Source organism: Xenia sp. Carnegie-2017, unplaced genomic scaffold (assembly GCF_021976095.1).
Source record: "Xenia sp. Carnegie-2017 unplaced genomic scaffold, XeniaSp_v1 HiC_scaffold_14, whole genome shotgun sequence".
NCBI lineage: Eukaryota > Metazoa > Cnidaria > Anthozoa > Malacalcyonacea > Xeniidae > Xenia > Xenia sp. Carnegie-2017.
In genome coordinates this window covers 13,205,333-13,230,808 of record NW_025813447.1, presented here as the reverse complement: position 1 = coordinate 13,230,808, position 25,476 = coordinate 13,205,333, and the positions used below count along the sequence as shown (strand labels likewise).

Genomic DNA, 25,476 nt, shown 5'->3' with positions numbered 1-25,476 from the left:
TATAGAGATAAGAAATGCAGCAAAATGGCAAAACTTGTGTTTTTGTGATCTCTTCCTGTTCCTAATTCACATCCAATGTTCACATGAATGACATCATACTCTGGCACAATTTCAAAATGGCGGACAGACTTATCCATTGAGTTCAATGCAGTGAACAGTAATATAAACTATAATATATATAAATAATAAGTACTGAATACATAAAAATATTTCAATATTTAGGGCATTTTATAAAACTAATAGTGCATGATTCACGTCCTTTTACGTTTTAAAAACGTTCCAGTGATATATCTTATTTAATGACCTACAGTTTTCATTGTTTTTTTTATTGTTTTCTTTTAACAATACATACCAATATTCTTCAAATTTAGCAGTATTTAAAAAAGTAACGCAAAGTTTACTTTTAAAATTTTATAAATATAAAAATTGCATTTAGTTTAAAAAAGACTCAAGCGACCTGCATGGCTGACATCATCTGGTTTCAATCCCCCCCCTGACTTATCCTTGCAGGTGTTATAACAGTTCTATGGTTCTTATCGACTTTTATTAATTCATTTAACTCCTTTTCTTGACACTTAATTTAAAGGTTTAAAGGTTAAGAAAATAAAAATGTCTACGAGTCAATCAATATCGGACAACTATCGAGTAAATGGCTCTCGAAGCGCCGAGCGACTAAAACCAAAAGGAAATTTTCAAGTGGAGCAAGAATTATTTGAATTGTGCAATTTGAGTGGCGTCACATTGGATCCGGATGTTTTCCAAATCATTTTAGATCTAATTCAAATAAATGTTTCACCTAATGCTTTGGTTCAGGTCTTAAAAAAGATGACAAAACAAGGAAAACAAACGCAGCGTGGTTCGTTGGAGAATGTCACAACAAGTAGTGCTTACGTTCCTAGTGAGGCAGGAAAATCATTATATAATGATTCCGTATTTGAACAACCAAAAGGAAATGTATTCAAAGATGAGTTTAATGCTGAAACTGAGCGAAGCAGTACAGAGCGTTTGGCCAACAGATTGCGAGCACTTAAAGCTGGACGCAAAGCAACATGACGAAGCATAAACAAATGCAGGATTCATAGATATGCTGAACTTTGTAGAATTTATTTATTTTAACATTTAATGCGTTATAAATATTTGAAGAAAGTTAAGTTTCCCAGATATATTTAGTGTACAATATAAACATTTCGAAAAGTAAACATTATCGAAAAGCAAAAATACTAACCCTTCTACACAGAAACACATTTTGTCAATCACTGTACATTTTTGTTTAATATTTCAAAATCTATGACACAAAATTACCATCATCCATCTTCTCTATTGAGCATTCATCATTTTCTCTCTGAAAGAAAAAAAAAGACAACTTGAATTTAAAAAGAAAGAGAAATGGAAATTATATAAAAAAATATTACCACTTCATTTAGATGTTGTTGTGCAATCTCTTGTTCTTTATAGTTCACTCGTGGTGTGTAAGGCACCATAGCCAAACATGGTTTACGCCTGTTATATCATTTAAATAAAGACAGACAATTTAAAATTTACCATTGGCAAAGACAGAAACATTCATCAAAACTTACATTTCTTGAATAATCTGCAGTGGTAAAATATCATTCTTTTTCTTTAAAATCTCCTCCATTGAAGCAGTAAATTGAAAGATAGGATATTCTCTACTATTGTAAAATACTTAGTGAAAATTTTCATTTAAAATAAGGAAGTTCATTCCTATTTACCTTTTTTCTTCTGTATCATTTAGAACCATTGAGTTATTGGACTGATAACCAAAATGTGTATCAACCATTTCAGTAGGATTAAATACAGCTTCACTATGGCAATATTTCTGTTCATTATTTAAGCAAAGTGTGTTCATTTCTGCAGCCATGTGCTCATCTGTAATTCTACGTTTCACACCTGGACACATTGACCTGTAAATTTGAAGCTTTATTACTATAACAGTATTACTTTAGAGTGCAATGTAATGAAATTACGCATATAGGCACAAATAGAAACATCAATTGTTCAGTATATCATAGCAAATATTCATTGACAACTATGGTTTGGTTTTGTTTAAAATAAAGTAAAAATGCTTAAATAGTACAATCAATAAAAATATTTTATGTGAGTGAATTTTACATTACTATGTCATGTCACAAAAACATGATGAACTAAACAGTAAACAGAGAATTCCTGTTCAACAACATGTGATAATTTATAACTAACTAAATTGCAGAATACCCATCCACTACATTTTAGCATTAGGGTTGAAGTCAAGTTTATATTATATGTGAGTGGACGGGTATCTTTCAGTCACTCCTTCACAACCAGCAACTTAATTCTACAACATTTCATCTGTGACAGTAAGTTACATTCAGTCAATCTTGTGAATTACATGAGTAAATGTTTAATGAGCACAACAAACCTATAATCATCTTCCGCTTTTCTTTTCTTTACCTGCACAAATGGATCACTAAACAATGATTTAAAATAAAAATTTGTTCAAACACTTAACAAAGGCATAGAAGAGTCTGAGAGTAAAATACCTAGTTTATACTTACAACAGTACATTGTCGTGGTATTGAGGCAATTCAACATTTTCTCCAAATTGTACTCGGTTTATAAACGCATTATGCTGACTTATTTCATGATAATTGAGATCATATTGTTCATTTGGGAAATTATTCATTGTTTAGTTTAGTGTTTTACTGTATTTAATATTTAAGTTTCGGCTGGTTTGCAAATTTTCTTCATAAGGCAAAGTTACCAAGAGTAGTTCTATTAAAGGTCATTATTCAGCAATTCTTCCTCAAAAATACAAAGGAAGATTTAATGCACACTTTCAAAATGAAGGAACTTGTTTCGTAAATCAAAAACATTCGACATTTTGACTCGCATAATTTTTCACTGCCCCCGACAAATTTAATGTTGCTCAGACAGTTGTCAACCAATCAACTTTCGCCTTTACGGGAAAATGTTATCAGTATAAATACAATGAAAAAGTCAATGTTTTTTCCATCAAATAATTGCAAAACATGTTATTGTTCTTTCAAAAATTCAGATTGAAACATCATTTCGGAAATATTATCACAAGCTCCAGTGAATTCACGAGCAACTTCTTCAATAATTTCATCGAAAATCTCCTCGCTCAATCTGTATGTGAAGATTAAAAAGTAAAAGTTTGTTTCAATTTTCGCTACATAAAAAGCTCTATTAAAAAATTCCTCCTTTTACTCATAAAAGACTACCAGGGATAAATAGGATGACAAATATTGGAATAATAGGAAATATTAGAGAAAATTTATAGGGCCATTGTCTTATAAACAAACTTACTTTTCAATCAAATTCCCAGGATCAAAACTAGTTGATTTTCCTGAATGACTTCGTTGCAGATAATCTAAGAATCTTTCACGATAGGAAAAAATACTGTTTTGAATTTCCAATGGTAAACTAAGAGAATTTTACAGTTGGATTTAGTGAAATGTTTCAAAGAGGCATCTCTTCTGTAAACACTCACTCGTTCATCTAAAGGAAAAAAGTAAAATCATAATAATGTTTTACGTGAAAAATGCTTTCTAATTCACCTGAAGACGCCAGACAAGATTTAGGATTGTTTTTCCGTTCTGTACAATACGTATCAGTGTAAACAACATGATTTAAACTTCTTCGTAAGCGCTCTTCTTCTTTCTTAAAGTGGATATTGTAAAATATTGAGTTCAAATGTTTAGTTATATCCATAAGTGTGAAAAATGGTTCAAACGAATGAAACCTCAAATTGCTCCAGTCTTTTGAAAATGTTATCCAATGTTAAAGAATTTTCTAAACTGGACTCGTCACTCAATATATCCTGTTCATCCTCAAGTCTGAAATTGTGATACATGAAATTTATTTTTACTCTAATCAAATAATGTTCAGTAGATTAACATCACTGTTTTATCATTACCTTTGCAGTTCTTGAGCTGTATCTAATAAAATATCATCAAGTATCATGTCAGATAACAATTCATTCTCATTCATCGTCTGCAGGAGCATTGAACAATAAGTTAAAATTCTTTAAAACATCGACAAAATCAAAACTGGTTATAGAATATTTAGCAAAATACGATTCTAACCACTTTGGAAATAACGTTGCCAAAATGCGTATGGATGGAATTTTTCCTTGTTTTACTGACAACAATCTGAAATACATTTAACGATGATTATGGCATGAAAACAAATGATGCACTTTCTGTACTAAGTTTGAAACATTTTCCAATTAGTCAAAGTAGAACATTATCGACTGTTTTCTCAAATCAATGCAAAGTTTGTAGACTAACATTTTAAAGCTCGTTATTCGTGCAAATTCATTTAATACATAAGATAATCTTGATTTTCATCCAATTCAATAAGTTCTCGTACTCAATAATCACCTCAGCCTTATCCAGTAGTGGTTGAAGTCTGTTTTTGATTTCTTTCTCCGCTTCTAAGATCAAATTCTTTGGTATATCCATGATATTACTACAGATAAAGGTAAGAACGTATAACAACGACATATGTTCGTATGAAGAAATATGTTTTGTACCAGAAGGTCAAATTGTTCTCTTTTTGCAATACGCACATTTCCCTCAGCAAATAAGAAGGCCTCGATTTATGTGATTAATAAAATAGGTCATAATGAAACTATGTTTGGACAAACCTTTCAACCTTAACTTTATTTAATTCACTTTTATCTTTGTCATTATAATCAACCGTAATTTTTTCATTTGGTACAACGAAAATATCCTCAATGCAACCTTTCTTCTTTTGTTTTTATTTCAGCAACTTTCGTCTTCGTTTTTTGTCTCGCCACTTTCTTCTGAATTGATGACTTCGTTTCTTTTTTGAAATTTGATAAATTTTCAGGCACTTTTACTGTTTTCTCTGAAGGCTTGAAACCATATTTTCTTCTGATCTTCAAGAAAAAAGAAAGAGACACATCAAGTGATTGCAATGCAGCGCTTTTAAACGAAAGATAAAGATAATTCGAGAATGCAATACCTGAATTGTTTTTGGCAACAGAACAGACTTCAACCTCGTTTTCTCAGATTTCGACGACGATTGCATTTTTCTGTCACCAATTTTCTAAATAATAAATCATTCACAATCAATAATCACCATCATACAGATGTCATCAATAATCACCGTTATATACATATGTAATCAATAATCACCATCATGAACATAATTAATCAATAATCTTTAGGTAAATATATAATATTTAACGAAGTAGTTGTATTATAATAAATCAACTCTACCTTTTCTAGCCCTTTCTCTCTCATTAAAGCTTGCACTGCAGATTTCAATGTCGCATTGCGGTCTGGGGAAGGATCAACCGTTAACGTTGAATCGTCTGAAGAATATAAAAAATTTGAATACATTACCAACCATTTCAAGTCATACAAACACAGTTTTTTACAACCTTCCTGTAGTTTTTCACACATACTTTCATCGAAAAACTCCAACGGAAAATGAGGGAAATTTCTTTCTAAAGATTTTTTGTTAACATCACGATTTGAAGACAGCTCAAACGCTTTCAGTGGATCAGACGTTTTGGTTTCATTGTACTTCTTTATCCTCTTATGAATACTTGTGCCCTATAACATGAAAAACAAATTGGTTGCAGAAGTACAAGAGAATAGAATTTATGGTTGACAGTTAATTTTCCATACTTCATTGTCCTGGTTTTCCATTAAAAGAGACAAGTCTGAAAGCTGTTGTATTAGCGAAGTAAGAGTTTGAAACAAAGTTTGATAATATTGGCAATTCTTAGGTTGCAAAGGTGCACTGTTTATAAGCATGCGCAAAGCGCGGATAATGGCACGTTGAGCGGCAGCGAGGCGTCCTTCAAGAGACTGGATCTAAAAGTAGAAAAGATATAACATTAATAAGATTGTTTATGAGAATATTCTTTAATGTAATGTATGTTTCTTTTTTCAACCTTTCTTCGTTCTTTAACATCTCGTCCATTCTTACGTATTTCATCTTCAAGTTGTTGAATCTATACAAAGTGAAAGGAGAGTATTTACATCTGGCAATTAAATTATTAAGTTGAATAAAAAAAAGTAGACTCTGTTTATTTTTACAGTTAGATTAAACAGAGAATGCTATAAAAGTACGCATACAGCACAAATTTGGGAGATATTTAAGTATATTTATAGTTTACTAAGCATTTTAAACTGATCTTCTTTTTTGATGGACACTGTATGTACATAAGTATAAGCTATAAATATGTATGCATCAATTCTTAAAAAATTCACATCACCTGGCATTCAATTGTATACAAAATTCTGGCTGATCTTGATGCCTGTTCCTCTGATCTCTTGCGTTGTCTTTGGTCTGTGTCATCATCTGATAGAACACTGACATTTTCTTTCTTTTGTTGGAAATGAACTTTTTCTCTTTATTATTAATCTCATCTTTGCCCTGCAAACAACATATCAAAGATATTAAATGAGAAAAAACATGTCCTTGAAAATAAGTTTGCTTTTAGCAATTTCAAACTGAAGAACATAAAAATTATGTTGGTAAAATTTTGCCAATTTAGAAATGTGTGAGTAAAAAGGGTAAGGAATAAACAATCTTTTATTTACTTTGTGAATGAGATCTTTAAGTTTCTTCAGGTAGTTTTGAATCTGTTTTTCAAGTCTTTTTATTTCTTTAGATTGTTCACCACCAGATTCTGTGTGCAGTTGAGTAGGTATCCTTTGGTAAAAATCATCGTCCTTAACTCTTGTTTGACTTTCTTTCTTAACAACCTTAATCAATGAAAACAAGCTCAACTATTTCTAAGTAATGATATATGCTTGTCACATTCAAATAGCCAGTGTGACAATTAAAGATCACAAGAGATAAAGAAACAGTAGAGGAACAAAAAATAAGATAATGGGAAAATGGAAAGTTAGAGAGAAAAATAAAGTGATATTTAAAATGAACAGTCATTACCTTTTTTGGTATCTGTTTTGTCTTTTTTTGGTTTGCTGTTGAATTTATTTTTTTAAAATCTTTTGTCTTTACTATTGTCAAATCATCTATCATCTCCTGTTCTTTCTGTTTTTTCCATAGTTTCTTTGCATCAACCTTAGCTAGCTGTACAGCAAAGTTGAGGCGTTCATTGCTCAGAGATGATAGTGGTGAAGAAGTTACACCATGAGATAAAATAGGACTCATACTTCGATATCCATGAATAGGAGCTGATGGAAATTTTTCAATTAACACAGGCTTTGGTTTTTCAAAATTTGATTTCATTGATTCAATTGAATATGGAGTTCGCAGATTAAACTGAAGCTGGTTGACAAGTGCAGAGGGATCTTGATGGGTACCGAGGGATACAGAGGATGGCCCATAAAAATGACCATTTAAACTGTCGGTTGAAGTCATCACTTTAATAAAGAGATATTAAAATAAGTATTTCACCATTATATAGTTCTATCAATCTATTTATATGTCAGCTGCAAACGTTGGTTTAAATATTTAGCAGCAACTATTTTAAACTGAAATTTTTCCATCGTATACTAGTTAAATACAAAATCCAAACGATACACGTACGTCAATGTAAAATTAGTCAAATCCAAAAGGATATTCTCTATTTGTCATATTCTTTCTATAAATGATTTCTATTTACCGCCATCGTGAAATTATGAAATGTTGATATTTTCCGGCAAATTCCGATTACATACGGTACCATCCGGTAAATAATATCAATCATTTTTTGCAATTTTTTTTGCCCCCATGAAATACTGTATAACATATCTACAATGCAAATTGACGTTTATAAAAATTTTCCGTATTTCGTCAAAGTAAAGGTTTCATATGGCTGACTGTTTTATGGCTCGGTTATAATAAATCGCAGTAAAATAATTAAATAATTAAAATAGAGAATATTCATCTGTCATGGTATCCTAGCAACACGGGTTAACTCGTCTCTGTAGATGAAAATACTCAAAGATGGCAGCTCCGTTGTCAGCCAAGTAATTTAGTTTTTAACAAAATTCTCACCCTACTTCGAACCATTCGAGCAAAGAAAACTTAGTGTAAGAGAAGAAATAAAGAGACTTTCTATAACATCAGCAGTACAACGTATCTAAAAGGTCTATACTATTTGAATATTAAAGATAGACAAAGAATCCTCAATGTCGAAACTGCCTCCCTTAACAAACTTACCTTCGTGGTCGCGGAGTTCTTTAGAAAGACGAAAAGTTCAGCGATGCATAGCAAAAGATCCAGTGGTTGTCCCCAGCAAGAATCTTGGACAATTAGAGCGAGATTATGGCTCAAAATATACGACGCTAAAATCTAGTTCTAGTGATAGGATTGTATCTGCACCGTCTTCTCCTCTTCCACTGAAATCCAAATCTCGTAAAGAGGCTCAGCTGGAGAACAACTTATCTTTCTTGAAAGAGCAACATCATGAGATATTGACGAAGTTACATGAAGAAATTGAAAAATTAAAAACTGAAAATAAAGGTTTGTGCGTAACTACATCTCTGTGGAAATTTTTTCAAAATTCTTTTTTATAACAAGTTTCTATGTCGATCTGTATCGAGCAGCTTTTTTGCTGAATGCAACTTGATTTATACATTTTTAAACAAGACGGACAAATCTATGAAAGTATAGAGGGATTAAAAGTTTTGTTTTCCTGTTTATTAACAACATTTATTTTTTACAGAATTAAACTTCAAGTTAATTGTAACAAATGAAACTTCTATTACTTCGTCAGGTTCGTATATTTTTTTAAAAACAAGAAAAAACAGCAGTTACTGTCAGGTACTTATTGGTTTTGTGCAACAAATTACTATTATACTCATTTCCCGAAGCATTTTTAATTTTATTCAGACATGCACATTCGATGATTCGGAAAATTTCCTTGTCTGTTTTATCAAATTGAACATGAGCATCAGCTAATAAACAATGTGTATACTTAAATGGATACTTTCAACTTGAAATTAATAATTTCGTTACTTTAATTTGGCCAATTTTCAGCATTTGAAAGCAGACAAAAAGCGAGCGGGAGTTACTACAGAAGTAAAATAAGACGGTTAGAAAACGAGCTAAAGAACTTAAAACTTGCACTTGTTGAAGCTCAAAAACAAAATATTGATTTATCAAAGCGCATAAGCGAAAGGTAAGAAATTTTTTCTCAGTTTATGATTGTACAAGATGTTTATCTACTTTCTCTTGTAGAGAAATATCTGGAAAACGTTACAAACCTCTTCCACCAGTAGCAAGTCACGACAATATGAATGATTATCAAGTTTCAAGAAGCACAAGCAACAAAAATAACTTATCACACCGCGAGAGTGTAAGTGATACAAATATCGACCATTTTAACATGTTTAGTCCTGGTAAAACAACTGTTCTTCAAGTGACATTTGGCAAAAAAGGAGAACTTTACGTTACACCATCAAGTGGAGCAGCCTCTCGTTCTCCTACAATGTCTGAATGTAAAGATATCATATATTACCTTGAGGATATGAACAAAAGACAAGGACAAGAAGTTAGCATTGTTTTTGAAGAGTTTAAGCGATCATCTGTTTTCATCTTATTTAACATTTCACTTTTTCTTCAGTTGATAAAGTTAAAGGAAGAAATAAAAGAAGGAAATTGCACAGCAAATTTCTCAACCGATACTTATGTTGTCACGAAAACGTGAGCACAAAATAGTATTTATTCATTTTTATTTGTCTAAAAGGAAGCCTTAACTGAAAACATTTCTTCATAGGTTGAATGGTCGTACAGGTCAATATAACCAGAATACTTCTGTTATACTTCCAGCCTTGAGACCAGCTGCTTCTGGGAACGTTGCCGAACGTCGCCGTGGTCAGCAGGCCGTACTTCGTGGTCGTAAAACATAAAAAATTGAACGTTTATTGCTTAAAGAAGAACATGTTGTTTGTAAATACAATAATAGTAGTCATTTTTGACAATACCACAACTTATCAAACATTGATCAGTTTGTTCTTTTTAGTCCATGCTCAGCAACAACCTTCTTTTTCGTTTAGTTTTCAGTAATTTTTTACCCTTGATAAATCTTATCTTACACAAAGTTCGTTGATGAATTTTTTTCACGTATCTAATAAACGTGTAGATGATGAAATGGCTTAAAAAAACAACAGAATTCTCCTAACAGCAAATAAACGTATTTTATGAACAATAGGAGTACAACATAATTTGTCATCTATAAAAAAACCTACATTAATTTTCATCATAAATTTATCATACATATCTCACTACATTTACTAAAAAACACAATCGAAATAACAAATTGAATGAAGAAAATAAACTTTATTAATACAGATACAATTTCTTATTTCACTAAATATAAAAACTATTAATAACGTAACTAAAATTTTAATATACTGTAGAATATGTGTTAAAATTTCTTTCCTATTTAGAATGATCTTATTTTAATACATCGGCAATTTGGCAGGTAAATAAAAAAGAATTTTACTTTCATATAAAAACATACTTACAGAAAATTACATTTAAATCTTAAATTATTTTTAATGTTCTAGGATGATGATGTTGAAACAACTGTTTCAAACACCTGACTTGTTTCATTGTCCGTTGTTTCACGTAAAAGGAACCAGCAATTTCATTGAAAATCATTCTGTGCAAAACATTTTGTGTTTAACGATGGTTCTTCAAGTGACTTCAACATGGTGAAGCTTGAAGATTTTTAAGATTGGCCAAGTATTCACTGTTTAATTTTCGTCGCACGATACTCGGCTTTAAGGAAGTGGATTGATCTCTATTTTTTAACCTCATCTCCTCATGACCTGGATTATTAGACAACCTAGAAATAGCGTCACTAGAGCCACGAACTCGATCATGTGACATGACATCACTAGAACCTCGAACTCGATCATGTGACATTACATCACTAGAACAACGAACTCGGTCATGTGACCAGCTATCAAGTTCTAAGGAAAATACTTCGCGAGAACCAAAATTTTCTAAGATTTCTTCTGACTTTGAAATTCTTTTATTCATTTTACCTTTATATCCACGTGTTCTGCGTGAGCCACGAGAGCTCTTGATGAGTGCATGGAAAACCTCTACATCATTAGATATGCGTTCTTTTTGCTCAGCGGTGTCATCACTGTCAATAACACTATCAAATGAAACTGACCGAGATCGTAACGGGACATTTCGACGTATCGATTTTTGATTATCGTGTTCATAATCAGTAGCATAAATCCCTCTTTCAAAGCGCCCTTTCATCATGTATGGTAAACCGACAGAAGAATTATTATCAGAATATTTACAGCCACCATTCAACCTTTTTGACATTTTGTAAATACTTCCAGGAGTCTTGTGCTCACGGCTGCCAACGCTTGTCGACGATCCGGAGTCAAGAGATTCTGACGCTTCACCGGAATGCGAATGGAATGGAAATAAGTTTCGATCAACAACTGGTGACTTAGGCAAGATGACATTGTTCCAAGGTTCATTTTTAAAATTATTTCCTTGAATAGGAATACAAACAGAGGGCTTCTCTAGGAAACCACTATCTGTTGATGAAGGACTAAATGAGCTCTCCGCAACATTTAATGGTAAAAATGTTTTCGTTTTTGCTAAAGTACGTGCACTCAACAAATCTGGTGATTTTGGTGAGTCTAATAAAATGTAGTCATTTTGAGATCTCTTACTATCCGAGGATGAAACATTTTGCTTCAGATTGACCGTCATTTTTCTGTGGTTTTTGTCCAATGACAATGCTCGACTTTCAGCATTAATTGGAATATGATATTGACTATTTTGATGATCATCCGAAAACTCAGGATCAACGCTTGACTCTTCTTGACATTTTTCCAAGTCGTCGAGAATTGATTCAATATCACTCACGTGGCTTCGTGAGCTGTCGTGATACGATCGTGCTTCGATCGTGCTCTCGGCACTAGCGTAGCTAAAGCTGGATATTGTCGAAATTGAACTCTTCAAACTGGAATTTGAACCTGCACGACGCAATGGAAACTCTGCATTTAATTCTACGTTATCTGTTCCCAGACCTCCTAATCAAAATCAGAGGAGTAAAATTACATATAAAATGTGTGAGATAATCTTATCAGAAGATTAACTATATCCTTAAACTTACCAGATAAAGCATTCAGAGCGACAACTGCACATTGTAATACACGTTTACTGTTGGTTCCTCCCGACCTTAGCATCACTTCATTTTTGCCTACACCAAGTAGGACAAACCCCATAGAGGATAGCAACTCGTGACATCCGGTCACATGCCAGAAATCGAGGAGAATTGTTACGGGAACATTGTTTAGACCTTTGGAGAAACTTGACAACACGGTGTTAAACTAAGGAGTAGAAAAATTTCCACTAAAATTAAATTCGTTGTAAATTTAACGTGACGACTTGTAAACAACTTAGATAATTTCAGTAGTTACTAAGAGAAACAGACAAACTAAAAACGAAGATTGAAATATTTATGTGAAGTTAACGTACCAGCTCCAAAAGAGTTCTGACAAGACTTGAAGATGAAAGAACTTTGCAGATTGCTTGTAAAGTTGTAGGACTTAAGCCTGAAGCACAATTCAACGCACTGTTTAAATAAATTGCATTAACTTAACATATTCTTATAGCTCCAGGCAATTGTTACTTACCAAGCAAAGATCGTAAGATATCGCCACACTGACGTAATTTTCCTTTTTCATCCTTTAATGGGAAGAACACAGCATCAGGAAGATTTTTCGATTCTTTTCTAAAACGAAATCCTGCAGCCAACAACACATCCTTCCAACCAGTAGTGTTTCCAAGTTTTGTAGCAATACTTTTCTCAGCTGTATACATCAAAGATGTGTTCTTGTTTAGAAGACGTTGGTTAGCTTTATCAATCTTGGAACAAAATTAATATATAAAACTGTTTATTCCGAAGAACTATGGAATGTTAATGATTTACAACAGGAAACCATAGCTTCGGTAACTTTATACTTTTTTAAACTTTTCATAGATTCAGTTTACACTCAGAAAGAAGCCCAAACTAGACCTGCTATACAAGGAGAATAAGATCTAACAAAGAACATTAAAGAAAATCTCAACGTTACTAAGGCCTGTTTCAAACGCCAAACTTTACATGCACCGAACGCATTGAAGACAAAAAAATAAGATGAGTACGCCCATTATCTTTTGTTTTAAATGTGTTCGGTTCATGTAAAGTTCGATGTTTGAATAAGGTCTAACTTTATTCATATCGAATATAGAATAACTCTTTTCCTTCATAAATTTTTCTCGTTCAATATAATATGAATTTTATGATGTTGAAACTTACTAAATGCAAGATGACTTTAAGAGACTCTCTGCAGTTTGATGTTGATTCAATAAGTACAATCAAGGTATTACGTAATTGGACAGTTTTCTTGACAACTCTAACATCACGACCAATCAAAAGAAAGCCAGCCCAGTTTGATGGATGATCATATTCTTTATTACTTTTTATCAGTTTGATTGCGTGTGCAAGGGCACGACTCGCACGCATTCCACGTAAAAACCGTTTATAGAAGCCTTCCAACAGCAGCCTGTGCGCAGGCTCGGCAACGGGCCACAAGGAAACCAAGATACAACTTGTACCAGCCAATAGGAATGAACGTATTATAGATACCAGTCCTTCAATAGACATTTTATTCCGGCTTTCATTCTGGCAACAACTGAGTATGACCATTTTTGCGGGAATTTTCATGTATGAGATCTCCGATGCAGTGAGAAGAAAATCAGAGGGGACTGGTACCAAACTATCAGCAGTTTCCCTGTAGAATTTATATTATTAGTTGATTAAAGTTATCGATATATCTTGTCTATCTCAGTACACCCAGATAGTCTTTATCAATACCTCAATATAATAAAGAATACACATAACTAATTTTAATAATTATTTTACTTTATCCAAGAATACAACCAACAAGTACTTACCAATCCCTCAGTGTACCCAACTGTATTGTTACCTTAACCTTATGAATCTCTGCCCAAGTATTTAACCATGTAGCTCGACAAGCCTTGCAAACTACTGGTTACGATTATAATGCTTCTCAAAACTTTCCCATTATCAATGAATACCGCCCCATCAATTAATGAAAATTTAAAGTAAATTTTTTTTCAACAATGAGATAAATACCTTTCATCTTGCTTGTTTGGTGCTAAAACAAGAGCTGAATGTTTCCAAGAAGTGTTAGTTGCAAAGTGGATGCATTCTGCTTCTTGGATTTTATGGCAAACCCGATCTTTATTGGCATTATTTCCTGTCAATGGTTTCGTTCCAAACAAACTACCAACGAGCTCTGCCTCAGCTTGCATACTTGGTTTACAGCGGTAATGATCCATTGATAGCGGTAATTGTGGATCCCCAACAACAAGTCGTGATGATCGTGATCCTTGAGGAGTCTTGGTTGACATTAAGATTGCTCTGATCGAGGGCACCGTCAAAAGTGAATATCGCTTATGAAGATATTCGTTGGATTGTCCATGCAACAAAGCAAATGGTACCAAATAAAGATCACCTTGAAGGACTAGAACCAACTCACAAAGGCTACCATCGCTTCGTGAAGAGTTTGGTAAAAACTCTTCGATTGGTGCAATCAATGTATCATAGAGAACTTGTACTGGTAATGACGTTTCGCTTCTTTTTCTGTCGTGACTTCTCATTTTTAAAAAACCTTCAAGCAAACACCTAGATGTTTTTATCTATGCACAATAACCTTGCGCCAAACATAAAGTTGAACATAGTCAACGTAAAAACACACAATTCAACAAATAGTCACACTACCTTTTCTCTTATCATTGCCCTCTGAAGAACAAGAAAAACCATATTGCCTAGAAGACTGACCATGAGCGTCGTTAAAACTGTGCGGTACAGACGGGGTACCGTCGTATGAACTTAACGGTTCGTCTACATCACTTCCTGATAAACTAGAAGACATCGTTGAAATCGAGCTTCCACAAGCCGGCTCTACTCCAATATTCTCACGAAATTGTCCAACCAATCTTTCTAACATTGAGTTTGAAATATTTGACATACCGCTGTCCCTGTGAATCATGAGTGATGGCGTCTCCTCGGATAACCTCAGCTCGTGAAATTTTACGATACCATGTTGAGGGACAATCAACCAGATAAATAAATAACCAATTACAAGAGAATAATAAACAAATATTCCGTTCTGTTTATTTACAACTTCCATTATTTCATCATAACTTTCGAGTGAAGACCAATCTTTCTCATACTGACGTTCAACACCTGGACGATCCAATAAGAAGTCAATAAAATCATTATTACGAGAACGTTCAGCAATAACCAATGCCTCTTCACGTTTTCCTGAGTCAACGAGGATTCGTTGAATAACCTAAACAATTATTAATATGGACAATAACCAATTGCCATAAAAAATATGTTTTTCCTCATAATTCACATCAAAAAATCTCAAGATTACCTGATAACAGAGAGATTGTTGTTCATGCATCGACAGCTGAAATCCACCATTTGTAATTCCTTTATGTCGCAAGCTTTCATACAAATTCATTGCTCTCTCTAGTTGCTCTAATGAACATGTATTGTCTCTGTTTACCAATAACGTTATGCCAAGCCAATATCTAAAAAAATATTTACAATGTGTCTAGATATGAGATTCACAAATCATCTAGTTCAAGATCTGAATTGAGTGATATACACATCTCACAATGTTCGTACCTAATCCTGGCTTCATCTTCACGTCTGCCAAGGGTTTCTGCGATTGTTAAACCTTGTTTGAAGTAAGATATAGACTGTGCAAAATTTGACATGAGATAATGATTTCGACCCAAGCTACTGTACGCATTTAATTTGCCAACACGATCACCAACCTCAGCTGCGATTGACAAATGTTGCTCTTGACATTCTGATGCTTTTTTATAATCAAACATAAGTTCATAAACGATACCGATGTTGCCAAAGGCACGTGACTGCCTCATGCTACTACGAAGTTTATCAGCAACCTTGAGTTCATTTTCATGATGAGACAAAGCAGTTTCATAGTCACCCATCTTAATATAAACCTATAATTAAGTAAACAATCGATGGTCACATGATCTTATTAAAGTAACGTGACGCATTACTAATCTTTAACTTACTTGCCCAAGTCCACACTCAGCTTCTCCTTCACTTTCCAAGTCTTGACATTCGTTCGCAAATGTTAACTGCTGACCATAACATACTGCAGCTTGTTCAAAATTTCCCATACTTCTGTGTAGACTTCCAAGTTCACCGTACGCAGAACCTTTTATTGAAGCCTTTGTAAGCTCGTGAGCGAAAACAAGACGCTTTTCAAAACAAAACAAAGCTTGTTGAAGATCTCCAAGTGCCCTAAACAATGAAAACTAATATAAACTATTCAAAGTATGTAATAAGAATAAAGGACCATTCTCAATACTCTACAGTACTTCTCTTGTAACTGTACTTCACTAATACCTTTATGCACTACATCAATAAACCTGAATAAAGTACTTGTTTAATACCTGCAGGTACTTGTTTAATACCTGCAGGTACTTGTTTAATACCTGTAGGTACTTGTTTAATACCTGCAGGTACTTGTTTAATACCTGCAGGTACTTGTTTAATACCTGTAAGTGCTTGTTTAATACCTGTAGGTACTTCTTTATAACCCGTAAGTACTTGTTTAATACCTGTAAGTATTTCCAAGACCTTGATATGCTTTATCCTCATCATTCGGCGATCCAGCTTCTTTGGATGACGTCAGGTATGACTGATACATTTCGCGGGCTTTTTCGTGCTCTCCTGATATAAAAAAACACTCTGCCAGGTTCCCTGAGCGCGTCCTAGGTCAATGGAGCCTGGAAATAGGCGTTCAAGAATCCCAATCTGATTTCCGAAATACTTCATCGCTTCTTGGTAAGTTCCACAGCTTTGTTTTACAAGTCCAATATTTCCAAATACGCGGGCTTGCAGGCGAGGGTCTTTTATTTGATCAGAGATAAGTTTTTGTTCAGTAAAATACTCCAATGCTTCATCTGTTCGTCCCAAGCTCAGACAATCGCTGCCAATATGATCCAAAGCTCTAAACAATCCTTGAATATCCTCTTTTTCCCGTTGACGATCGAGCTCCTTTTTGTGAAAGACGAGCGCTTTTTCTGTGTTACCAAGCAATTTGTGCGCATGCCCAAGAGCAGAATATATCTGACACATGGAGTCCTTTTCTTTTAGTTTCTCTGCCATCTTAACTTGTCGTTCATAGTGAACAATAGCCTCACGGAAACGATTTGTACAAACATATACATCCCCAATGTTCCCTAATGCTCTACATTCACCAGCAGTGTACCCAATCTCATGAGAAATTTTCTGAAAGTGTGTTTGACACATCAGAGAGTTGTCATAGTTACATAAATCTTTATAAACCAAACCAAGGTTACAGTAAGCTCTGGCCATCATGTGCTTGTCGCCAATCGCACGAGATAACTCCATATTTTGTTTGTATAATTCAACGGATTTATTCAAATTACCCAATGAGAAATGAGCGAACGCTAGATTATGACAAGCCTTGTTCTCGCCTTTTTTGTCGCCAGCCGACTGCATCATCGACATATATTTCTGATAATAAGCAATTGAGTCAGCAAAGTTTCCACTGGAACTATGAAAATTACCAAGATTAAAAAGTGCAATTACTTCATTGTGCGTATCTCCATTTGTGCGTGATAGAGATAAATGTTTCTCATAATGCTCTCTAGCTATGTCTGATTTTCCAAGACCTTGATAAGCCACTGCAAGATTACCATGAGTACACGCTTCAGCAACATGATCTCCAACTTCTTTTGAGATGGCAAGCTCTTTCTCGTGATATTTTATTGCTTGATCGTATTTTTTAAGTGCACAATATGCACATCCCATATTACCATATGCCTGTCCTTGACCAGTACGATCTCCAAATTCTTGACAAATAGCCAAGTGTATTTTATGAAGCTTTAAAGCGTGAAGACATTCTCCTTTTTCAAGATAGATTATACCTAGATTTGATAAAGCTCTACCCTCCATCATGCGATCTTTTAACTTGATTGCTACACTTTGATGACGTTCGTAAAAGTGAAGAGCTTTACTCTGGTTACCTGTGCTTCGATACGCACTTCCCAGACCCGCACAAGCCCGAGCTTCAAGGTTCCAATCCTCCAGCGTCTCTGCTTTCTTCAATGCCTGACCATGGAGTTTTACAGCCTCTTCGTGATTTCTCAATTCATGATAAGCACTTCCTAAATTGCAGTATGCCAGTGCGATTTCTTTGTCATTTTTTAATTCCTTCGCCAGTGTTAATTGTTTTCTGTGACATTCTATCGACTTTTCAACGTTGCCTGCAAGAAGGTGAACTGCACCAAGATATCCTAGTTCCAGTCCTTCGTTCAAAGTGTCCTTTACCTCTCGATATACTTCTATTGCTTTATTATGATTCTCTATGGCATTCTCGTAATCACTCATCGATACATACACATGTGCTATAGAGCTCAGTGCCAATGCTGCAGACTTTATATTTTTATGTTTTGATGCAATCATCAATTGACTTCGATGAGCATTCAATGCTTCCTGGTGTTGCTTCATAGCAAAATAAGCGTTACCAAGGTTACTTAAAACCCTACATTCGCCATCTTTGTCGGCAAGCGATCGGCAAATATCGAGATCTTCTTTCATTAACTCAACAGAACGAGATATATTACCCATTTTCCAATATGCACTAGTCAATGCCGAAATAACTGAGCCACGCATACGTAATCCAACTGTACCAATCTTTAAAGCATTCTCTAAGCACGTGATTGCAGGTTGTATGTGGCCAGCATTAAGGAGTTCCTGTCCAATTATAGTTACTACGACAAAGGGATTTTTTGCCATGTTAACCCGTTTAAGACGTGAAAATATTTTCTCGATGCTATCTACAATAATTGAAAACTTCATGTAAGATTAATCTTCTACTACACCGATCAACTGTTGTTCAAAACTTAATCATTTGTAAGACAACCTTCCGTGATATCCATTAAAGATCATCTCTTAGTGATATTGTTTTACGGCATGAAAAAACCTGAACTAAATTTATTTCCGTTAGATAGCTGTAAACCTTTTTAAAAACTGTTGTTTCCACAACATATTTTAGGTAGTTTATGTAAAGGCTGATGAAACGCTGACCTTTAAAAGGAGATCTTAAAGCTGCGTCTATGATACCAGAAAGCAGCTGCTGACTTTTCTGATCGTGGGCCAAAGCAGATGAAAAAGCAGCAAGAGATTCGTAGTATTTTCCTAAACATTGTAGAGCTACAGCCTGACGATAGTGAGCCTAGAAAAACATGATGAATAGTGATTAGAAATATAGATTTAAGAATAAAATCACATATTTTCAGTTTGCTTTAAAAGTGCCAGTTTCTATTCAAAACCACCTAGTTATTTGAAATAAAGAATTACTATGACATGAAGATACGTCGGTCACCGCCATTATAAAGATAAATATTCTTTTAAAATATACTTTCGTACACTTTCTCATGGGAACAGAAAACTGCTGTACTGCTTACCCGACTGTTTACTCCAAATATATATCCCCCAGTAGGACTGTCTTGTGGTTTACCAGTAAAAGCATATCGTTTCATTGAGCAATGTGTTGCTGTGGTATATTCGTATGGAATTAAAATTTTTGTTCACATGAACATAAACTTATGTAAACAATGGTAAAGTTTTACATATTTTCAAAAATAATTTAAGAATTTTCTTTAGTGCAATGCACAGCGCTATGACTTATATACACACAGTATTAGTGTATCGTGTAACGTTAATGAAAATTTCTGTTTGAAATAATACAGATGTCAAATATCGTACAACAAGCAGCACTATTCGAGACGCTATCCACTCAAGATAATAGATGATGTACAATAATAATACTCAGCTAAATTACTCAGATAAAATCACGCAGGAAGAATATTTTTGGCAATCGTTATCTACTATCTTGACATCTTCTTCTCATTCTTTTTTGCATCAAAATTAGTTCATTTTAAAAAATGAAAAAAAACATTTATACACACATGATTGTCATTGCCTTTACAAGAATTTTTTCTTGGTCGATATCTTTTACGACAGTATACGCTTAAAACTACCTCATAGTGTATTGTTTTATGCAAATAACAACTTAAAAATGCTGACCAAGATTAGATATGTCGACGCAAAGCAAATAGAGTTGAGTGTTCCCATGCAGTTTATAAATTCGTGCACTCCTTATTGCAACATAACAATATATGCATGACTAAAGTGTTAAATAAAACTTAATATAAAATATCGTCATTTAGTTGACTTTATTTTAAATCATTGCAAACATAAAATCAAAGGAAAAACAACAGAAAGTTAACAGTTTGTAAATAAATACAAAATTATAATAAAATATGTGTTATAAACAGTACAGAAACATTCATGAGTCAATAAAAGCGTAATTTGTAAAAGATCAAACAACACAAATGATCAAAGATGCTTAAAAATAATGAAATATCTAATATTTAAGACAATATGATAATTAATAAAAGCAACTAGCATATTCCTACATCAAATTCTTTCGACTAGCGACGGACTGTTGAAATATAAAAAAGTGTTAACAGTTTGAAAAAAGTGCTTCCTTAGTATCACACTTCTCATTCAAGGCACAAGCAATCAATATCTACAGCACTTGACAGACAGACGATATTTGTTGAATACGTATCAAAGATGGTCTATGTGTACACAAAGATTAGAGCTATGCATGTAAAGGTCGACCCTTTAGGTAAAATTAAAACGAAATATACACAGCAACAAAAAATTCAACAATTATTAATAAATATTAAATATACATCATGTGTTCAACAAGCAGCGTGTATTTTATCGCAATTCTGACACCTACGAGAATATGGACAAAAATCCTAGAAAAACCAAAGTTTTTCTAAGTATCGGAAATTAAACTCGGATGTAATAACTTCTCTGTACAATAAATTTACACCGAAAGAAATTTGAAATGTCGTTGTTTGAAAGAGACATAAAACCGACCGTTTGTGCTTGGCGTGGATGTATAGTGACCATTATAGTTAGAAAAATTAAAGTTAGAAAATTACAAAATCACTGGACAAATGGACAACCAAGAGCTAACTCGTCAACAAAACCAATTTGCGTGTTGACTAATTTAATAACCTTCAAGGTCAAACCATGCATGCCTAGACGAAGATGAAAGCCCATTATCTCGGATTCTCAAAACGCAATAAACTAAAGTGCTAGAGTTTCAACTTTGAAAACCTACATTATGACTTACAATAATGTCCACTAAAGAATATCTAATAAAATGAAGAATGAGAAATTTACTTTATAACAAGAAAACATGAACATAACATACGTCTATAAGAGTGTAAAATGGCCGACGTATTACTTGATTTATATTTTATAAAGAAAATTTCAGGATTTTAAAAAACAACTCACCATTGAATAAATGTAAAACATAAACAACGAAAGCCACAATAGCTTCGTGCTTTGTTCGTCAGTTTATAACAAGCCGATGTCGTTAATTCATAAATGAAATCCGTTGGTTTGGGAATGAAAATTGTGAATTTCATCTTAGCTGATGACAGAATGACGGATCAAATATACGTCAAACGGATGAAAAAGATAATTTTTTAAACACTATACATACACGTTTACTGGAATGTAAGCAGACAATACTCTCTAGACCATATGATAACAGAAATAGTTCCGAAAATTTCAAAATGATTCATGTTACATAGTTTAATGAAAAATCATCAACTTTTGATATTCATCCATCTATAATTCATAAATTTTAAGGATATTTAAAACGCAGTTTAGTAACTGTCCATTATTATTAACGTTGCAGCATCACTCTTGAAAATATTTTGAAAATATTTGACAAATGTTATATCAGGGATCTACCTACACTGAAGTTACAAACGTTAAAAAAATCTGTTACAGTTTAAGCATATTTCAATGACATAATGACATTGTAGCAATTAAAAAGTAATTATACTTGAACATTTGGGGTTGTAATTAGTTCATTGTCTTAGACATAAAACATATGTTAAACAACTATAAAAATGATTTGAAAAAAACCATCAATGGAAAAATATTCACACACAACTTGCTATTTCTAATCCAGGCATGTTTATCGCTTGTCATAATATATTTATATACAAAGTAGACAAGTGAGGAAATACACGAAAAATTCCTCAATTGTATGAATGACTTAAGACATATAAAATAAAAATTTCTCCTATTGCAATATGCACAATATGAAAATACAACAACGGTCGTTTTCTAAAATACGAGAAAAGTATGCAAGGGGATAGAGGGATTGTTTCTTATACTATAGCTAATATAGAAACTTCAGTACAGAGATTAGGGAATGAAAATTTATCTTATGATGTAAAAACTTCAGGAAAATTTATCTTATTGTAAAACAACAAACAATATACTTTATTCACTACACAAAACTTGCGTTATTTTCCTAGATGGAGTCACGCGTCTAAAAATGTGAACGAAAAAAATTGAATAAATATTATCACAGGTAAATGAAGAAAATAATCGACTCCATTTCCATTTGTTTGTTTTTTTTTTTTAACAAGATTTGTCTTATGATGACGCATTAAAGTGTGGAAACAAAAACTCGACAAACTTTTACTTAAACATGTAAAATTTTTGTCGGTGAAGTAAAAATATGTTTTCGTGTAAGAGTTTTTGTTAAATCTATGTCGTAACAATTGACCTTTCGTCAAGTTTATACAGACATAAGGTAAATACTTTACACATGTCCAGACTTGTTAACTTGAAACAAGACAGAAAAATTTTTGCAAAAAATTCCCTAGAACAGAGTTCACGTTGGGTGATAAAAAAACAACACTACGAACACAAACAGCGATAGTGAAATTTTGAAATGTTTGTTCAAGATTAAAGAAAGCTTATCGCCTTAAGCAAATTTTAATTAACTTCTTTTATCTTTAAAGAACCTGAAAACCATTTCATTGCATTTTATCATAAATGCAGTCTTTTCTAATATCAGCCTGTTACAAAAAAATTCTCAGTCTGTCGCTTTTGTAAAATGTACAGCAAATTGTTGATTTTCATGTAAAACTTCACTAGAACAATCGTGTTTATAATATGACCAAAACAAAACCACAAAATTTCAATGATTTAGCTCAACACAACCATAGTAAGACAGTTTAATAACATAATAGCACATTGCCTGGTAAAATTAAGCGTGCGTGGTTAAAATATCATAAAAAGACGAATGGTTTGAGAAGTCTAATGAATTTTACAAATTTCATTTACACCTAGGAAAAGGAATAAGATAAATGACAAAAGTAATTTGTCATCAAAAAAACCTCCACGGCAATCTACGAAAATTTCATCTATAGTAACTTGTGAGTAAATTAGTCTGATAACGCTTAAAACAGTCCCATGTACATTCAACTATCATTCGTCGTACGAATTTCATTTTTACGATAAATCTGGTTGAAATTAAAAATGTTATCTACAGTCGACAATTTAACGGTCAATTTTTGCAAGCCTTATCTTTTTTTAAAATTGCGTTTGGCTTGTCAAACGCTCAAATGAGATTTGGAAAATTTTAACAACTTTACAATGTTGTCTAACTTTTCTAATTTGGTGTGAAGATAAGATAAAATTCATGGTAAATAACTTAAACATAAAAAGTTTTTTTCCCATACGAAATTTCTCATCTGTTTCAATAAAGGACCTTTATAAATGAATAAAATACTTAAATTTGTAATGTAGAATGTGACTATTGTTGCTGTGTTTGAGATGTACAAATAAAAACTTAAGATATTCCTATAACTTTGTACAATGCTAAATTAAATTTTATTTAAGAGATCACTGTTCAGTTTGGCCACACAAATATAATAACAAACCTAAAGCAAGTTCTTACTTCAGTCGATTAGTGTATTCTACAAAGCGCTAAATTATATGTTGTAAATTACAATTTAATTGCATCGTGTGAAGTTTTCAAAGAGCTTCTTTGTGTTTTAATAAATGCCTTAATCGCAGGATTTAGTTTTAATTTGAAAAGGTATTAATACACAAAAATATGAAGCTATGAATGCACTACTTCCTATTGTTAGTAATTTTTAGAGGATAAAGAGCTTTGAGCATTGAAGTCGCAAGCCGTAAGCGCAAGTTGTTGGTTACAACGATGTAAAAATGTCGGTTAAATGGTAACTAAGAAATTTTTGTAAATATTTATACTGCTAACAGCAAAGAATTCACTCATATTTCGCTTCCGATTCGTCCAAGAAAGCCGTCTCCCGCAAGCCATATTAAAAATAAGATCGGTATAAAAACTCTCACGTTTTACAGGTACATTTTAGGAAAATGCATAAACATCAATATTTTGAAAGTTGGCATAATGTATAAAAAATAGCATAAAACAAATAAACATACCTTTGACGAATTTGGCTGTAAGTGAGCCGCGAATTTTCCATCCTCAAGTGCAAGTTCATACTGTTTTGTTTTCAAGTAAACATCCGAACGATTGGTAAAGAAAACATGATTATTAGGATCCAAAGATAAGGCCTCCGTGTATAATAAAATGGCTTCTTCATAATCTCCCTTCACGTAGGCATTTGAAGCATGTTTACTTTTTTCCAACAACTTCTCTTGATATCGTGAATGTTCAATTTGTAAATCCATTCTTAAAGCAAGTAGGTCTTCAGTCGCATTGTGAAAGCATTCACTTAGATGTTACTCGCTGCTTTTCACGACACAACAAGTCAAAATACTTTCAACGACATTCTAGACACGTTGCGTTCAATTCAATACATGTAACCAACGCGAAATGTCATCGTGTGGCGATGTTAGAAGCAATATTTCATTATACGTGGTCCACTACAAAGAGGTTTCCGTCCATTACATAGACGCCATACTGCGATGATTTAAAATGCCGCCAAATTGTAGTATGAACGAGATATAAACCTGTATAAACAGAAATGACTTCTCCCTCTGGGAAGAAAATATATCTGAACATGTGATGTCTGGAATTTTTAATGACTTGCACACTTCAGGCAAATCTTAAAATCTTTAATATTGCTTGCTGTTTTTATATTTAAACGATAGGTAATCAAGCGACGGAAGTAATAGAAAAGAAGAACTGTTTATTAAAATATGTCACTATAAAAACATAAACAATGAACAAAATTTGCTTGGAGCAACGAAAAACGACGGAGCACAACGACTAGCCTCCGAAAAATGAAAAAAAACTTCCTAAAATTTTGAATTTATAAATTTTTTTGAATTTGAGGAAACTCAAAATGTGGTACAAATACTAAAGCTAACTAAAATTATTTAGTATGCTTTTTATCTGACAAAATTAGCGGCAATCAGACGCAACAAAATGTTTCAGTACGGTGTACAATATATTCATGCGAAGCAGGTTTACATCATTAGACATTTACATTAAGTTTTAAGCATAATATTCA

The 25,476-nt window shown here is 33.2% G+C and overlaps 3 protein-coding genes across 4 annotated transcripts; 1 reads left to right on the top strand and 2 right to left on the bottom strand.

The window, feature by feature from the left end:
* Positions 1-1,075: 1,075 nt before the first annotated feature.
* LOC124434638 (protein moonraker-like) lies at positions 1,076-7,644 on the bottom strand. The gene is given in 23 exon segments (XM_046984527.1): positions 1,076-1,342; positions 1,413-1,500; positions 1,578-1,670; positions 1,731-1,922; positions 2,417-2,464; positions 2,553-3,144; positions 3,325-3,516; positions 3,576-3,678; positions 3,761-3,854; positions 3,935-4,011; positions 4,104-4,169; positions 4,401-4,488; positions 4,667-4,921; positions 5,008-5,091; positions 5,265-5,359; positions 5,453-5,603; positions 5,679-5,867; positions 5,948-6,007; positions 6,272-6,397; positions 6,400-6,432; positions 6,600-6,764; positions 6,952-7,388; positions 7,555-7,644. Coding segments are annotated over 10 exon segments (1,506 nt in total). The 5' UTR covers positions 7,387-7,388; positions 7,555-7,644; the 3' UTR covers positions 1,076-1,342; positions 1,413-1,500; positions 1,578-1,670; positions 1,731-1,922; positions 2,417-2,464; positions 2,553-3,144; positions 3,325-3,516; positions 3,576-3,678; positions 3,761-3,854; positions 3,935-4,011; positions 4,104-4,169; positions 4,401-4,488; positions 4,667-4,753.
* Positions 7,645-7,924: 280 nt separating this feature from the next.
* On the top strand, positions 7,925-9,955 carry LOC124434332 (RING finger protein B-like). Of its 2 annotated transcripts, XM_046984218.1 has the most exons (7): positions 7,925-8,039; positions 8,121-8,472; positions 8,675-8,725; positions 8,989-9,130; positions 9,190-9,502; positions 9,575-9,654; positions 9,728-9,955. In XM_046984218.1, the coding sequence occupies exons 2-7, from the start codon at positions 8,139-8,141 to the stop codon at positions 9,858-9,860; spliced, it is 1,053 nt and encodes a 350-aa protein (XP_046840174.1). In that variant the 5' UTR covers positions 7,925-8,039; positions 8,121-8,138; the 3' UTR covers positions 9,861-9,955. The 2 variants fall into 2 exon arrangements, with proteins under 2 accessions (XP_046840174.1, XP_046840173.1); XM_046984217.1 differs by having other exon boundaries at positions 7,944-8,472.
* A 315-nt stretch (positions 9,956-10,270) lies between these two features.
* Positions 10,271-25,292, bottom strand: LOC124435017 (tetratricopeptide repeat protein 28-like). Its single transcript, XM_046984964.1, is given in 14 exon segments — positions 10,271-12,020; positions 12,104-12,320; positions 12,469-12,545; positions 12,627-12,858; positions 13,292-13,766; positions 14,132-14,669; positions 14,780-15,353; positions 15,441-15,600; positions 15,698-16,041; positions 16,117-16,348; positions 16,669-16,813; positions 16,816-18,915; positions 19,166-19,313; positions 24,443-25,292. Coding segments are annotated over 14 exon segments (6,852 nt in total). The 5' UTR covers positions 24,692-25,292; the 3' UTR covers positions 10,271-10,659.
* Between the last annotated feature and the right edge of the window lie 184 nt (positions 25,293-25,476).

Bases quoted from the DNA above. Each gene is read 5' to 3' on its own strand.
- LOC124434332 (XM_046984218.1), top strand. From the start codon at position 8,139: ATGTCGAAACTGCCTCCCTTAACAAACTTACCTTCGTGGTCGCGGAGT. The intron at 8,473-8,674 runs GTTTGTGCGTAA...TATTTTTTACAG, and splicing joins ATTAAAAACTGAAAATAAAG to AATTAAACTTCAAGTTAATT. The intron at 9,131-9,189 runs GTAAGAAATTTT...TTTCTCTTGTAG, and splicing joins TCAAAGCGCATAAGCGAAAG to AGAAATATCTGGAAAACGTT.